Raw genomic sequence first — 16,451 nt, 5'->3', positions numbered from 1 at the left:
GATGTGGGGCGGTGGCCTGCTCGCACCTGGGTTCACGGGCTGTCCTGCAGTGTCCTTCTCTGATTCTGGAATAGCTGATTCACTAGCTTCATAAAATGAGCTTGGTAGAGTTTCTCTTTTTCTTTTCTTTCTTTCTTTCTTCGTTTCTCTCTTTTTCTCTCTTTCTTTCTTTTTCTTTTTTTCTTTTTTTTCCTTGAGTGACAGGCATGAGTTAGTAAAAAAAAATTTTTTTTTTAGAAAGTTTGGTAGAATTTACCTCTAAAGTTACCTGGGCCTGAAGGTGTCGCAGTGGGAAGTGCTTTAACCACCATTTTATTTACTGAAAGTCTCTTTCTTATTTTCCAATTCTGGTATTTTGTGTATCTCTAGGCATGTGTCTGTTGTACTTAAAGGCCTTGATTTTTTAGAAATCTTGTTTGGATCTGTAGCTATTTCCCTTCTTACTGTCATTTTAATTTTTATTTACATCTTCTCTCTTTCTTTCTGTGATCATTCTTGCCAAGGTCTCTTCATCTTACTGATCTTTCCAAAAGAACACCTTCGCTGGTGTTTGTTGTTGGTTTAATCTGTTGTTTGATTGATTTCCTTCTCTTATTTGTTTCTTTATATTGTGTCTTTGGTTTGCTCCTTTATTCTTTAGCCAATTTCTTGAGTTTAATTCTTAACTCCTTTTGCTTATAACCTTTCTTTTTGCCCGATAAATGTATTCAAAACAGTACATTTCCTTCAAAAGACTGCTTCAGCTGTACCCCACGAAATTTATGTAATATTTCCATTATCATCTGGTACTTAGCATTTTAAAATTTGCTTTGAAATTTCCATTTTAACGCAAGGGTTATTTGGTAACATGCTATTTGGTTTCTAACCAGGGGGGATGTATTTCTTAGGGCACAGACCAGGCTGATGCTACAAAGAGCCCAAGAGGATCGTGGCTTAAGTAGGATAGAAGCTTATTTCTCTGTCACAATAAGGACGTCCAGAGCGGGTGTGCCGGCCAGCGGGGCTGCTCCAGGGCTCATAAGAGGTCCAGCTTCCCTCCGCCCCCCATTGTGTGTCCACCGCTGCACCCGTCCCGGCCGCTGGGGAAGGGAAAGAGGATGGTGCACAAGCCTGGTGACACGGCCACAACGTGCTGCCCAGGTCCTGGGAGATGTGGCTCCAGTGGGGCAGCGTGGGCCCACCCGACACTCAGGCTGCAGACGTCATGCAGGGCTGGGGGCATCCCTGATCCGGGGGACTTTGCCGGTGGAGCCTGGTGGATCAGCTAAGTAACAACAGATTAATTTCATCGCGCTTTGGTCAGAGGACGATCTGCGTGCTATGGACCATCTGGGATTTTCCAAAACTTCTTTGTGGCCTGATAAATGGGTGGAAATGTTCCCTGGGACTCCAAAAGCGTGTGTGCTCCGTTTGTGGGGTGGGAGCACCTCACGGGTCGACAGGCGTCTAGCAAGTCTAAGTCTCCGGCTGTATCTCTGCATCTTCCACGTATCTTTTTGTTTTCTGTGTCTCTGAGCTCCCGCTTCCCGCTGGGCTGTGTGTGGTGGTGGGTCTATTTGCCCCTGTGTTTCCTCACAGACTCTGATGGGCCGCCGGGTGCTCTGCCCCCTGAGCCCGCACGTGCGACACCCTCCTTCCCTTGGTGTCTGTGGTGCTGCTTGGCTGGAGGGCAGGGCTGCTTCCTTTCTGTTCACGTGGCTCCTTGTTTCCAGATTGTCCACTGCAGACAGCATGTTGCTGGATCTTGTCGGCTCTTTTCTCTAACACAGTGAAGAATCTCTTTTCATCGCTGAGTGTAGCCCACGTCCATCACGCATCTACTGTTATATGTGGGTGGATTTCTGCCATCTTATTGCATATATTCTATTTACTGTGCTTTATTTTTATTTCTTTTTTAAAAATCCTTTTCTGCTTCCCTGTGGATAAACCCATTTTTCTTCTGCTGATTTGAAAAGGAACACGTCGTATTTTTTTTTACCTTCTCTTGGCCGCTCTCAGGGTTCGTCCTGGTGTTCACGTCCTCCTCCCTGGCTTCCTCCCCCCGGGCCTGTGCCTCCCTCCCGGCCCGCCCCCACGGTTCCCCGGTTTCCGGGCTCTCCTGGCGGGGACCCTCCCCCCCCTTCCCGTGGCTGCGCTGCCCGCTCCCCTGCCTCTGGCAGCATGCCTCGCCTTTATTTCTTTTCTTTCCTCATTTTCTCCTCCTGTCTCCTCCAAAATGCCTCACCACGGGCGGACGTGGAGGCCTGAGACGAGCGCGAACGTGAGGACCACGTGTGCATGGTGTTTCGGTGGCTGGCCAGGAACATGGAAGGCCAACGTCCTGCCGCTCGGCGCGTCAGGATGACACGGCTGTCCTGGGCCCCGCGCGGCGGCGGCGGCGGCCTCCACGGCCCGCGGCGGCCATCCTGGGAGCGCTTCCCGCTCTGGCCGGCGTTCTCAGACTCCTCCTCTCGCCTTGGACGCGGCTCGGGCTCCCCGCCGTGTGCCAGGGCTGTGGCTTCCTCACGGCTCCTGTGCGCCTGGGCCCGCGTGCCTGCCGGTCTGATGTGTCTCCTCTGCCGGCGACGCGGGCCGTCGGGCGCCGTGGCCGCGGGGCCGTGTCCTGCGCGCCGAGGCCCTCGGACGGCGGCGGCGGTCTCTGGGGCCCCGCCTCGGCTTCAGCCGCCGCTTCCCGGCCGCGCCCGGGGCCGTGCCGCGGGGTGTGGGCCCCGCGGGCGCGCAGAGGCCGGGGCGCCGAGGGCGGGGCCCGGGCCCCCTGCCGCCCCCACCCCGCGGCTGGGGGGGCCTCGGGGCTCACTCTGGGGGGGCTCAGCGGACCTGAGGGCCGAAGCGGGCTCCGGGGGGCAGAGAGGACGGCCAAGCTGTCGGCCCCGGGGGGGCCGCCGCCCCCTCCAGCCCTCTGCCGTGGGGCGGGACACCCCCCCTGCCAGAGGGGAGGGGGCCGCAGAGGCCACAGGCCCTGCAGGCCCCCGACGGACGGCTCATCAGCGCTGAGGCCCCAGAGCCAAGGAGCCGGGCAGCCCCCAGGGTCCCCGTGGATCCCGGGAAGAACTGGGTCCTAGCGGCAGCAGCGCCTCAGCCCCTTGACTGAAGGGTGTGGGGTCTCCCTGAGGAAGGGCACCCCAGGGACGTCCTCAGAGTCCTCGGCCCGCGCCCCCCAGAGGGCCCGGGTCAGGGAGATGCCCGGGCTTTGGGCGGTGGTTGGACGCTGGCCCGAGCAAACACCGATTCCTGGAACTGAGCGCCTCCCGTGGTCACGGGGCGGGGAGGCTGACGGGCCTGCTGTGCCGTCGTGCCTGGAGCTGCTGGAACCAGCACCGCAGACTGGGCGTCTTCGCAGAACAGACATTCATCCTCTCACAGTCCTGGAGGCTGGAAGCCCAGGATGAGGGTGCCAGCAGGGCCGGCTCCTCCTGGACGCCTGGAGGGAGACTGTTCAGGCCCCCGACCGGCTTCTGGGGGCGCCGGCCATCCTTGGCATCCCTCGGCTGTGGCCACAGGGCTCCAGCCTCTGCCTTGGCCATCAGAGTGTTTCCTGTGCATCTCTGTCTTCTTACAAGGACATCCGTCCTGCAGGACTAGGGCCCTGCCCATCTCAACTTAACTAACTACGTCTGCAACAGCCCTGTTTCTCCGTAAGGTCACATTCTGAGGTCTGACAGTTCAACCCATTGTCACCTGCAGGTGATCCCGCCTACGGTGGGCCCAGCGGGCTCACAGACCAGAGGGGGTGTCATGATGCCCCCACGCTGACCTGAGCTGTGTGGGGCTGGGCTCCTGCCACCACCCCCGTTAGCCCCTCAGTGTAGCAGGTGCTCAAGAAGCAGGAGCCACGCACGGTGACTGGACACTGTCGGAGGCTTGCTTGGGTAGCTCCAGGGCCACGTCCGCAGTGCCGCAGAGGCCTGCCCTGGAGACCCTTCCCCTTCTTCCAGTACACGGATGGTGCACCGCACGCCCCGCCTGAGCACGGACTCCCGGACGCTTGCGGGGGACACGTGCATGGCAGAGTGGGGAGCAAAGCCCTCCACACACGCTGAAGAGGAGCTGTTTTGGGGCTTCTCTCTTCTCACGCAGCGTCCACGCTCCCCTATCCCCCAGCGGACCTGGTGGCCTTCCTGTAAGAAGAGCACGTCGATGGACCCTTTTGTGCTTTTAAATGGCAAGTATGTATTTCTTCCTGCCAGGGGGCTGGATGGGGGCCCCCAAAATGATGCCTCCACATCCTAATCCCTAGTACCTGTGACTGTGGCCTCACCTGGGAAAAGGTCTTTGCAGTGTAGGATTAAGCACCTGCAGATGTGACCATCCTGAATTGCTCTGGGCCTTAAACCCATGACAGGCGTCTAAGGGAGACCCACAGACGGGAGCCCACGTGGAGAGTGAGGACGGAGGCACGGGTGGAGGGGCGTGGTCGCGTGTCACAGGGGCGCCGGAGCCACCAGAGCTGAGAGAAGCAGGAAGGACCCTCCCCGAGCCTCCTGAGGGAGCATGGCCCCACCCCCACCCTGATTTTGGACTTCTGGCCCCCAGATCTGTGAGAGAACAGGTTTCTGTGGTTTTAAGCACTGTTTGTGATACTTTATTGTGACAGTCCCGGGAAACGAAAACTCCCCTTTCCCACGTGGAAGGCAGCATTGCATCAGACTGCATTGCCTCTGAGGTCCTGCAGCCTGGAGGTCTGCCCACAGCACACAGAGTGTTGACAGCGGCCTGGCATTTGGTGGTGTGCACAGACTGTGGCTTCTTCCTCAGCCCCGATGATGTGGGGATCATTTCAGATGTCCTGCCCTTGCCAGCCAGGTGTCACTGAATAACCCTGAATACAGTCTTTGCTTACGATTGCAGGTGTATCTGCAGGGAAATCCCCAGAGTCAGCTAGGATCACAGCTGAGCTCACCTGTGACTTTGCTCAGTACTGCCAAGTTGCCCCTCGTGGGGTTATTCCATTTTGCACCCCAGGAAAGACACAGCTGGAAAGAGATTGCCTTTTGCCTCTTGGCCTTGCTTTTCTTCCCTCTGTGTGTAGATGTGACAGCTGGAGCCCCAGCAGCCTTCTTCAGACCATGAGGATGGAAGCTAACGCTAAGAATGGCAGATCAGAAACACAGATGGAGCCTGGGGCTCAGATGACTTTGAGGAGCAGTCTGCCAGCATCAAATGGCCCCCCTGTGGACTCATTTCAGGGGCGAGGATAAACCCCTACTGTATACACACTGCTGTACTAGCAGCCGAACCTAGGACACATGAGCTTGGTGAGTTTCTTTGGTGGCTGTCACCACCCTCCTGCCCACACACACCGACCATCGCTCAGCCCTCGAGAGATAAGGTCTCCACTCTCTGCTCACTCAGCCCTCCCATCTACCCCCGCCTGCGAGACGACGGGCGATCCACGTGGGCTGGGCGCCCTCTGGACACATGTGTGTCCTTCCTGTCCAGCACAATAAGGGAGGGGACGGGGCCGAGATCCTGCCGCCACCTCCACCTGGGCCGGGGCTCAGGGCAGCGGCAGGAACCGAATGAAGCCATGGCCGGAAGCTGGTGTCTTGACCGCCACGTCTCTGGGCCTGTGTCTCACTTCTTAATCGGCTTCCGACTGAAAGGGAGGGCGATGTGATTTGCCTTCGGTGCAGGCCACGTGCTCAGTAAGAGCCCAGCCCACGGGTTCATCCCGGGTCCTGGGGGTGGGCGGCCTCCCTTCCGCAGTGAGGGGAGGCCGCCCCTGCCCTGCGCCCTGCGTCTACCCCGAGGACATGCTGTGCATCCCCTCTGGAATCAAGAAGATAATCTGTTGGAAAGATACGGGGGCCCGCTGAGCTGTACAGACCGGGGAGCAAACCTGGGGCATAGAGACCGCAGTGGCCCCAGAGGTGAGAGGCAGGGACCCTGGCGGCCACTGGGCCTCCAGGCTTGTGCCTTTGCTCTCCTGGGACTGGGTCTTCCAGGTCCAGGGTCTGGGAGGGAAGCTGGGAGTCCAAGCCCAAACCACGTGCTGAGGGCGAAGTCCGGGCAGGGGAGACGGAAGCTGGTGGGTTCCCTCCTCCACGGTGGGGCCCGTGGGAAGGGGCCAGGGCCGAGGGGGCGGCCCCTGAGCCCTGCTCCAGGCCGTGTGTCTGCCCGAAAGGCCCAGGGGAAGCCAGGTGAGCTCATTGTGCGCAGACGCATCCATGGCTGACCGGACGCATTACTCAACGCAGCACTAACTGTGCTCCCACTGGGTGCCTGGCACCAGGCGTGTTCTGGGGACACCGTGGTGAAAGCGATGGGGCTTTTGAAGCCAGGGGGACAGACTTTAACCAAAGTGATAAAGACACGAGGGCAGTTTCCTCCTCGAGAACGGCTGTGACGCACATGCTGCCGAGTTTGTGTCCACGTGGGGAGGAAGCCTGGGCCCTGCGCCGCGCCTCTGGGAACAGAGCCCAAGGCAGGCATCTGGGAGAAAGCGATTTGTCAGGAAGAGAAACTGGGAGAGGCAGTGGGGATGGGGAGGGGGGCCGGAGGGGAGCCGCCCAGTGACGTCCAGGGAGCTGGGGGTGGGGGGGGCGCGGGCCGGACCCCGCCCCATCAGCCACTGGTGAGGAGCCGCCCGTGCTCACAGGCCGCGCAGGTTTCCAGGGCCCAGGGCCGAGCTCGGACACGGGGCTGCCACCAGGAGTCCCGTGCTGTGAGGGCCGAGGGGCGCGGCCGCACGGTGGCTCCGATCCACTTGCTCCCCCCACGCAGCTCACCACCGCCCGCTCGGAATCGTGGCTGCTGTGATTGCCAGAGAAATAACAAGGTTGCCCACCAGGAGGGTCGGCGGGAGCCGCGGCCCTGCCGCCGCAGGTGGTCCCGGCCGCGGCCGCGCTCGTCTCCTCCGCCTGTCCTGTCTGCGGGCCGCTGCCCGGGTCCAGCCTGGTGGTGAGGGTGGGTGTACTTGCCGCGTACGGGCACGACGGGGCCGGATCACCTCTGGCCCCCAAGCCCCTTGGCCCAGCGCCCCAGGCTTTTGTGGTGACCGGGTCGACGGCTCTGGACACGGCAGTGACTCCTTTCCACGCCTGCTGCTCTACTGGCACGTGGAGCCTGAAGTAACCGGGGCAACTGGCAGCTCTCGGCATGGCTGAACCCACTGCTCTGGACGGAAACCCTCTGGAGCCAAGGCCTCTGGACCCACAGAGCCCAGAGCGCAGGGTGGAAGCAGGGACTCCCAGCAGGGAGCCCTGGGAGCGACGGGGAGGGGGCCACAGCTCCGCCACCTCTTCACGTGCAGACCCACACTCCCCAGCTGCTAGGATGCAGCACCATCTGTACAGTGGCCGTGGGTTCGAGACCCACCCGGGTCTCCAAGCACAGTGCCCAGCTTCACGGGGTGTGCTGGCTGAGCTGCACCTTGGCTGTGACTCTGAGAGGCGGCTCCCACGGGCTCAAGGCTGGGAGCTTCGGGGTGCTGCCCTGCAGAGGGACATCATGGTGCCCGCTCTGCTGTGGAGTGGGCCCCGTGGTTTGAAGTTATCTGACATGGGTGAGGCCCTGGGCCCCGTGAATGTGCTCGTTTCCTCTCCATCAAGAGGACCAGGGCCAGTCGGCGTTTTCTTGGGACGAAGCACAGGGAACAGCACGCCTCCCATGGGGCCGTCGACTCTCCCGCCCCTGGTCCCACTCGGCCCACGGGCCCCCACGGTCTGGCCGCGCACGGAGCATCACACGGGTCCTCTCCCATGAGGCCGTGGTTGCAGGCCAGCTCTGTCTAGACACCTTCCTGTGCAGAGGGCGGAGAGAGAGCCACAAAGGTGGTGTGGGGAGCCCTGAAGACACAGGAATAGCAGGTGCAAAGCTCACACAGAAGGAAGAAGGCAGGGCAGGGGACGTGGAGGGTCTGCAGGCCCGTGGGAGCCTGGTGGAGACTTGGTCTTAACGCAGGGCAGCAAGAAGCCTCCGAAGGCCCGTGGACGCGGAGGGGACGGGCCGTGCTCACGGCCGTGGATTGGGACTGTCTCTAGCGGTGCCCTCTGCTCTCTGAAGCCGTAAGCAGCCTCTTAGACTTTGTAAGTTTAGTCATCAAACCGGTAGGACCTGAGCCGCAGGCATAGGTGTGTGAGAAATGCAACAGTGCTGGCTTTGTGACCTAGATTTGTCACCTCGAGCCCCCACCCCCAGACTCTAGATGTGGCCCCTTCCCAGGGCCCAGCCCTCGAGGTCTCCGCCCCCTCCCCCAGGCCAGCTTCCACTCTGTCAGCACCTTTGCTGTTTTCCAGGGGAGTGCGCGCCCGTCCAGCTCTTAGAGCCGCCCCCACGCCCGCCCCCGGCTTCCGGTCAGGGCATCGGGGCTGCTGAGTCCAGGGGATGAACTCGGGCACCGTGATGGTTCCCGTCGCCCAGGGCCGCCACACAGGAACACACACTGGGCGGCTTAGAATAACAGGCGCATGTCCTCTCTCAGTGCTGGAGGCCGGAAGCCTGAAACCACCGTGTCGGCAGGGCGGCTCCCTCTGAACCTCAAGGCTGGACCCTTCCTGGCCTCTTCCGGCTTCCGGCATTCGCCGCCCATCCTCGGCATTCCTCCCTGCAGGGACGTCCCTTCCGTCTGGGCCTGCCCTTCTGTCTGGGCCTGCCGTCCTTGGGCGTCTGCTCTGTCACGTGGCCTGTGCACGTGGCTCTCTTACAAGGACTCCAGGTGGACTGGGTTGCAGCCCACCCCGACGACCTCATCTTGGCGTGATCACATCGTCTGCAAAGAGGCCACTTCCAAATAAGGTCAGAGTCACAGGTACCAGGTCAGGGTTTCAGAGTATCTTTGTGGGGGGGGGCGCAGAATTCACGCCACAATAGCAGGTCACCCAGTGATAGTCAATGAAAGCCAGTGTGACTTTTCTGGAACTTCTAGGAGAGAGGGGGGTAGTGGGTTTCTTTTTTCCTGCTCTGATGGTGTGAGCCTGGGCTGCCACACGTGCCACACATAACCTGAGAATGTAGCCAAAGAGCAGAAAATGAAGCCAAGAAAGGGGCAGAAAAGAAGCAGCGCGACTCTGTTTAGTCCCCTGGATGGAGCTCCTCCTGAAGGCGTGCTGCCCCCGGGCTTCTCTCGCACGTGGGCTGACGAACCCTCTTTTCCACCTAAACCGCCTTCTGAAGTTTTCTGTCACCAGCCACCAAGCAACGTCCACGGGTGAGAAACTGGTACAGGGAACGGGCTTTACAACATGGCCTGAGACACAGGGGCACTGCCCCTTGGGAGGCTGGTGAGAAGCTCGGCCTGGGCAGGAAGCAAACGTGTCTGATAGCGTGAGGCTGGGTGGAGGGCGAGGGCGGTGGACGGTCGCAGAAAGTCCCACCTGCTCTCAAGGGGGTGCACAGGAGCGAGGCCCGAGGCCAGCAAAGAGCTCGTGGGAGCCGTTCAACCCCTGGGCGACCCCCGAGCCATTGGCTGAAGCGGTCAGCTTCAAGACGCTGCGGACGGGAGGGGCATTTTCCCACGTGACAGGGGCCAAGGGGACGCCCCCAGTAGTGAGGGGGATGGAGGACGTGCGCCCTCGGCGGGGACCCCCTGCAGGTGGCCTGCCCCCGCCACCCCCACCCCGCCTCGCGGGGACCAGGGCGGGCACCCCAGGACCCAGGGGGCACGAGGTGTCGTCAGCTAGCGCTCCAAGTGTGCAGGAAGGCCCCGTGTCTGGGCCGGCCAGACCCTTCCTCGGGCTCCTGGAGGAGGAAGCAGTTTTCCTTGTGGCGCGCCTTGGCTGGCCCGCAGGGCAGGGGGTGCGAGAGGGCCCCGCCCTGGGTGGGCCCCGCCCTGGCTCAGGGCGGCCCCCCACCCCGAGTTTCCCCGCAGCGCCTCTCTCTCTCTCAAACCTGTGCGTTCTCCCTGACTGTCAGAGCCAAGGGTCTGCCACGTCCTCTCCCCAGTAAATCTTCGTGTCTTACCAAAGTGTACTCGTTCTTATTTCCCTGTACACTCCCTGACAGGCAGGCAGGCGGCAGACAGGCCTCTGCCCGAGTCAGCCCCCCCGGGGAAGCCCCGCCCCCGTGCAGGCCTGTCCTCAGGCTCCCAGAGCCTCCCAAGTGGGAAAGGCCTCGGGCGTGAGAGCCACGGTGCCCCTGGGCCCTGGTCTCCCGGCCCTCAGCCCAGGCCGGGTGGAGGCGAGGGTCCCCCCCCAGTTCCTCCTGCCCCTCCTGGGCCACCTCAGCTTCCCCCCCCCCCAAACCTGCTGCTGCTCCCGGCTCCCGGCCACCCCGGGCCCTGCCCCGCCAAAGCCAGCTCGTCCACACCGGCTCAGCCGAGCCCACCACTGGCCAGCCGGCCCTACTTGGGCCCGTCACCACGACTGGACATGCCGCAGAGGGTCCACCGGTTAGATGCACCCCGAGGAGGGCTGGAAGCCCCGCCATGAGGCTTAGTGGGACTGGTTTGGTCTGCGCTCGAAGGCCTGGTTCTGCCTGCATTCTCTCCTAAAGGCCCAGTCTGGCTCGGTCAGACCTGCCCTCCAGCTGGCCCTCTGCCTCGGAGAGTGTGGCGTGGCCATGGCCGCAGGGCCCTCTCCTGCCGGTGCGGGGCCCCCACGCCTGGAGGCCAGGTCAGGTGGGACAGGGCCCCAGCGTATGCCAAGTGGGGGTGCAAAGGCCCGGGGGCAGGGCCGAGATGGAGCCTGGGATGCTCGGCTGTGGGTCTGCTGCGTGAAGGCCCCGAGCATGGGGGGGGCCCGGGGTCAGGGCCTCTGCCCTTCTGCTCCCTCCTCACCGCCCACATCACTCAGCTGCTGTGTCACGGGAGTCTCGGTGTGGGCAGAGGGAGGCCCACATGGCCATCTCAGGGCCTGCTGGGTGGCTGTTACTGACCCCAGCCAGGAGGAGCTCGGCTCAGACCTGGACCCCAGCCCCGGGTGCCCAGTGGCAAAGGCTGGAGGGTCCCCTAAATCTGCTCCGAGGCCTTCCCGAGTCCCGTGGCCTCCCGATTCTCAGACACGGGCCCTCGGCCAGTCCTGCGGAGGCTCGACCAGAAGGCCGACCAGCCCTGTCTCGGAGGGGAGATGCACACGTGGACCAGGGATCAGGAGACGGGCACCTCCTCTCCCAGAGGCTGACGCGCCGCCCAGGCCTGGGGGAGGAGCAGGAAGGGCAGGTGGGCTGTGCTGGAGTGTGGGATGGACGAGCCCCTCCCAGGAGACGCCTGGCACCCACCCACCCGCAGTGCGTCCAGCAGCCTGCCCCGGCCTGCCTGCCCAGCCCACCCAGCATGTTCTGATGGAAAGTTCCCAGGGCAACAGCAGCACAAACCCTGCCAAGGAGGCAAGCCTGGGCAGCTGCAGGTTGGGGTGGCCACAGGCTGGGTGTGGGGGGCCCAGGCCCCCCAGGAACTGACTGCAGCTGAGGGTTCCGGCCACGCCCCCAGGCGCCCCCAAAGGCGGGGGTCCCCCCTTACACACCTGACCTCTGGTACCTCGTCCCCGGCGGGGGTGGCTCCTGAGAGGGTCTGGAGCCCACGTGGCCTGGACACAGGAAGCCTGGCTTGTCCGCTGGGCCAGTGCCCACTCGACGGCAGAAGCCGACGTTGGGTGAAGGAACCAGCAGATGAACGCAGGCGTGACGTGTCCACCCAACCGCCCCCACCAAGCACACCAGAAAGCTGAGTGGCGAGGCTCCCGCCCCGTGCAGCAGGCCTGCTGGTGGGGGCTTCCAGGCTGGAGGCGGGGTGCTGCGGCCCAGGCCAGGTGTGGCCAAAGTGTGTCCTTCCTGGAAGCAAGACCCAACGGGAGCGGGGTGCCGGCAGGCCGTGGGTGGGCGGGGTCCAGGCCCTGAGGGTGGGGTGGCTGGAGAAGGAGGGGGAGGCCAGGGAGGGCCACGAGGAGGTGGGGGGAGAGGTAGCCCACGGGTGCAGGGTCTGGCTGAGGAGGGGTCTCTGCCTGCAGAGGAGAGGGCGGTAGAAGCAGGGGTGGCTCCCTGATCCAGCAGAGGGGCTCCCCAAAGCGTGTGCACTGCCCCCTGTTTCCTCCTACCCCAGGCAGCCCTGGCCCCTGTCGCCAGCAGCTCCTCCCTAGCCCCACAGCAGGGGGACAGGGGCTGGGTGGGCAGAGAGAGCCCCCGCCCCCGCTGCCGTGCAGGGGACCAAGGGGGAGGGCTGTGAAGCTCCGGGGCTGCAGCCCCTCCCCCACCCTCGGGGCTGAGGCTGGGGGCCCGTTTCCCAGGAAACTGGGGGCTGGTGGGAGACAAGGCCAAGACAAGAGTGCTGGGGCTGGCGGGAGGACCGGCCGGACCGCTGGCTGCCGCTGGCCAAGCTGTGTGAGGGGGCAGATGGGGCAGGGCCACCTCCTACGGACGGGAGCTGCGGGCCTGAGCTGCCGGCGGTGGCCCCGGACGGTGGGTCCGTGGCTGTGATGTGGGCGCCCAGGCCCTGCCACAGCAGAGCCACCCTTGGCATCCCCCGTCCTTCAGGCTGCACCGTGCTCTGTCACATGGGAAACCCCGTCTCACAGCTGGGCTGCCTGGGGGAGGGGAGGAGCGGCGCCAGGGCCTGACCCCCCCCCCAAGGGGGCCCCTCCCTGCCGGCACAGCCCCGGGGCCAGCTCCCTCCAGGGGCCTCCTGGGCCTCGTGGGGGCCCCGGGCCGTGGAGGTGACGGAGGCGACGGAGGCGACAGAGGGGATGGAGTCTGTGGTGACGGAGGCTGTGGAGGTGGGGCCTGGCCATGCAGGTGGGTGGCCGGCCCTGGTGAGGCAGGGCAGCTGCGGGTGGGGTGGAGGTCAGGGCTCAGCCCGTCCTGCACCCAGAACCGGCACGAAGCGCATCCTCGCTGCAGGCACCCCCGCGGCCCCTGGACGCCGCCTGCAGCCGTTGGATGGCATGGAGGAGCTGCAGGCCTCGCAGGGACCCCGGGTGCTGGACGCCACGGTGGCTGCGCCCAGCTGCAGGCGCAGGAGGTACAGGGCGTGCAAGAGGGCCGCGTGGGAGCACCCTGAGACCCCCAGTCCTCCTCTGAGACCTGGGAGGAGCCACGGCCCACGGTGACAGCCTGCAGACCCTATCCCGGGCAGCCGGTGGGGGAGGGCTGCAGCGCGTGCCGCGGGGGCAGCCCAGACGGGGCCGCGGCGGGAGGCCTGGGCGGGGTGGCCGGCACCCTGTGCCCAGCCCTCATACCCCTGCCCGCAGCTGCTCCGGCACCTGCAGGGGGAGCGGAGGCTGCGGGAGGCACGGAGCCCCGGGGAGCTGCAGGCCCGGGGGGACGGCCTAGTGCAGCGGGCAGAGGCCAGGTGAGGCTGCGGGGGGCGTGGGGGGCGCAGGCGCCGGCACGCCACTGACCACCCCCCCAGCCCCCGGTGGGGGCTCCCGCGGCAGCCGGTCCCGGCGGCCCGGAGCTTCGAGGAGGCCCGCCGCGCTCTCCTGGCGCTGCTGCCCCTGGGCCGGCGGCTGCTGGCTGAGCTGTGGCAGGACCAGCTGGGGCCCGAGGGCTGCAGGCCGGGCCCAGGGCGGGCGGGGCTGGGGGTGGCACAGGGCTCCGTGGGCCTGTGCTCACGGGCTGCGTGCGAGGGCACCGTGGCCCCGGCTGAGGGCCTGGCGAGGGCCCTGCAGGCTCCGGAGCTGCTTGCGGGTATGCGGCGAGTGGGACGGGCCGGGCGGGCGGTCCTGTGGCCCGGCGGTCAGCCCCACATTTGGGGACCCCCAGAAAAGTCCCTCCCCGTGCCTTCTACCCCTGCCTCGGGGTGAGGTCCTGTGCTGGCACCTCAGCCCCCATCCCTGACCCGGCCCTTCCCCCGGCTTTGCTGCAGAGGATGAAGTGCAGCGGGTCAAGCAGGAGCTGCAGCAGCTCCAGGAGCGTGGGGCTGCCCGGAGATGGCGCTGCCCGTGCCCCGCAGACGCGGCTGCGTGCCCTGGGGACGGGGTCCTCTGAGCCCTCACCCTGCAAGCCCGGTGGCTCAGCTGGCGCTGGAGGAGGGCAGCCCCTGCACATGGAGGGCTCAAGAACCGACAGCAGGTGTCCGGGCCACTCGGCGGCCCCAGGGCTGGAGGAGGGACCCTGCCCTGCCCAACCCCTCTGGGCATGGGGCGGGGGTGGCCGGGGCTGCCGGGCCCACGCCGCTCTGCCCCCCCAGCTGCGTGCCCCGGCTGGCCCAGCGGGCAGAGCAGCTGGAGCGGCTGGCACAGCGCCCCGACCAGGCGGTGCTGCACTCGGTGTCCACTCCGGAAGCACACCTTCCAGCGGGCACCCCGGGACCTGCCAGGGTCGCTGTGGAGAGGATGCCCGGCCAGGCCCGGGAGGTGGGCTCAGGGGCCCCAGGTGCGCAGGAAGCCAGGGCCCTGAGGTGGGGGTGGCGCAGGGGGTCGTGCCCAAGCCGGGGGCACAGGGTGGTCCTGTCTCTCCTCAGCTGTGTTCCAGGCAGAGGTGGCACCGCTAGGGGGGTGGCAGGCAGAGGCTCAGGAGCAGGACACGGGGCCCAAGGCCACACGGGTGCCAGCTGAGCAGACCTGGGGTCCCGGTGGAGCTGGCAGCCAGTCGGGGAGCTGCGACCTGAGGGCAGCAGGGGCCGCAGCAGGCGGGGGTGTGGGAGCGCCGCCCTGAGTCCTGCGGGAGGAGGGGGTGACCACAGGGAACCTGGACGATCGGCGGACCCCACCCACCCGCTCACGGGCCGGGGGGCTGTGGGGAGGCCCACCCAGAGGAGAGCTGCTCTCTCGGGAGGTGAAGCGGGTGCGTCGGGGAGAGGAAGGCAGGGCGGCAGGTAGACCGGGGGGGTTTCTGTGGCCATTTCTGGACTTGGCTCCCACCCCCCAGGTGACCTCAAGTCCCCGTGACAAGGCCACCCTGCTCTCCCAGCAGGGTCCGGGCCAGGGCCACAGGCAGGCCAGAGCTGCCAACCCCCAGGGGGGTCTGGCCAGCCCAGGACGGGACCTCTGGGGACAGCACGGCCCAACCTCTAAACTGTGTGGGGTGGGGACAGAGAGGACCACGGGATCGGGGCACGGCTTCCCCTCCTGCGTCAGGCAGAGCTCCCAGTTAAGACCACAGCGCTGCTCCTCATGAGCCCCGTTCACGCAGTTACGAGAAAGGAAATACACATTCGGAGCAACAGAAATTCACCCTCAAGTTCAGGGTGAGTAACTCTCCTGGTTTACTGCAAACTCATGCCCAGCCTGGGAGTCAACGGGGTGGGTTCCGCCCTGGCTCTGCCTTCCTCCTCCCGCTCCCGCGTCCCCGCTCCCCCCCCCCCGCCCCCCCCGCGCTTCCTCCCTCCCCTCCCCCCCCTTCCTCCCTCCCCTCCCCCCCTTCCTCCCTCCCCTCCCCCTCTCGTCACAGGGGAGAAGCTGGGGCTGGCGTGAGGCAGCTCAGAGGTTTTCCTCCTGCCCTGAAATCCCAGCTCCCCTTCTCCATCTGCTCTACCAGGCTGAGTTCTCAGACTTGGGACCATCTTTGCACAGCCGGCCAGGACCAAGCGCCACAGGCCAGGCAGCTTCAAGGAGAGAAAGTACGGACTGGCAGCTCTGGAGGCTGGAGGGCCAGGGCAGTGTCGCAGGGCTGGTCCCTGAGTGCACATCAGCTCCGGGCTTCCTGCTCCGTTTACAGATGTGTCCTCTTCCTGGGCCTTCACGTCACCTTCCCTCTGTGTGTGTCTGTGTCCTAACCGCTCCCTTCTCTAAGGACACTAGTCAGGGCCTACCCTACTCTAGTACGCCTCATTTAACTCATTTCATCTGCAACGACTGCATTTCCAAATAAGGCCACATGCTGAGGGCTCAGGGATTAGGACTTCAATCCACGAATTTAGGGGATACAGCTCAGCCCACGGTAGGGAGTAGCCTCTGCTGACTCTGCTGGCCTTTCCTTACCCCAGTGCGAGCGCCCAGCACAACGGCGCCAGCTGGGCAGGGGCTGTGCTACCACTGACGGTGCCCTGCGGTCCGTGCTGCCCTGGCTAAGCCGGGTCACAGCGCAGCCCTCCTGCGGTGCTGACCAGGCCAGCCTTCGTCACGCCCCCCCCCTTGCTGATGGAGGGACCAGTGTCAGGCACAGGGTGGGGGGCTCGGGACGTGGCAGGTACCGGAGGGGAATGGAGGCAGCAGGGCCTCTTGGAGGCAGGCAGGTCACGAGCCTCCTCTGATGACAGGGCTCCCCCTGGGAGCTGTGGGGAGAGTGGACCTTGTCGTCTTTGCTGCGGAGGAGCCCAGCCCTACAGGGAAGGGCCACCAGTGAGGGCACCCGCCACCTGGGCCTGCTGCTGGAGCCGCTGGGCTGCCCGGCTACAGCGTCCAGCCCCTCGACAGAGGTCAGCCTGCCACTGGGCCCCTGCCCACCCGCTCCCACCCGGCCCTGCGCCTTGTTCACTTCCGCTGCCCTAGGCCAGGCGCCCTGGAGGAGGCGGTGGTTCAGGTCTTCGCAGGACGCTTTGTAGAGGAGCTGCTCGCCCGACCCCACAGGCTGAGCCGGGCAGAGCCCCACAAGACCAGAGCGGGACCTGCGTCCGGAGGCCACGGCCCACACAGCAGCCT

General features: G+C 64.7%; 1 protein-coding gene across 1 annotated transcript; it reads left to right on the top strand.

Moving 5' to 3' along the window:
- The first annotated feature begins 7,098 nt into the window (after window positions 1-7,098).
- On the top strand, window positions 7,099-14,387 carry LOC130854331 (collagen alpha-1(I) chain-like). The gene is made up of 13 exons (XM_057737023.1): window positions 7,099-7,504; window positions 8,238-8,294; window positions 9,326-9,757; window positions 10,164-10,327; window positions 10,432-10,550; window positions 10,936-11,095; window positions 11,975-12,037; window positions 12,159-12,330; window positions 12,502-12,663; window positions 12,769-12,860; window positions 13,119-13,219; window positions 13,280-13,419; window positions 13,539-14,387. The coding sequence occupies exons 1-13, from the start codon at window positions 7,099-7,101 to the stop codon at window positions 14,360-14,362; spliced, it is 2,892 nt and encodes a 963-aa protein (XP_057593006.1). The 3' UTR covers window positions 14,363-14,387.
- Window positions 14,388-16,451: the final 2,064 nt, after the last annotated feature.

This window comes from Hippopotamus amphibius, chromosome 5, assembly GCF_030028045.1.
Source record: "Hippopotamus amphibius kiboko isolate mHipAmp2 chromosome 5, mHipAmp2.hap2, whole genome shotgun sequence".
In the NCBI taxonomy this organism is placed as follows: Eukaryota; Metazoa; Chordata; class Mammalia; order Artiodactyla; family Hippopotamidae; genus Hippopotamus; species Hippopotamus amphibius.
The sequence above is the reverse complement of the archived record's forward strand: the minus strand, read 5'-3'. Positions and strand labels throughout refer to the sequence as shown.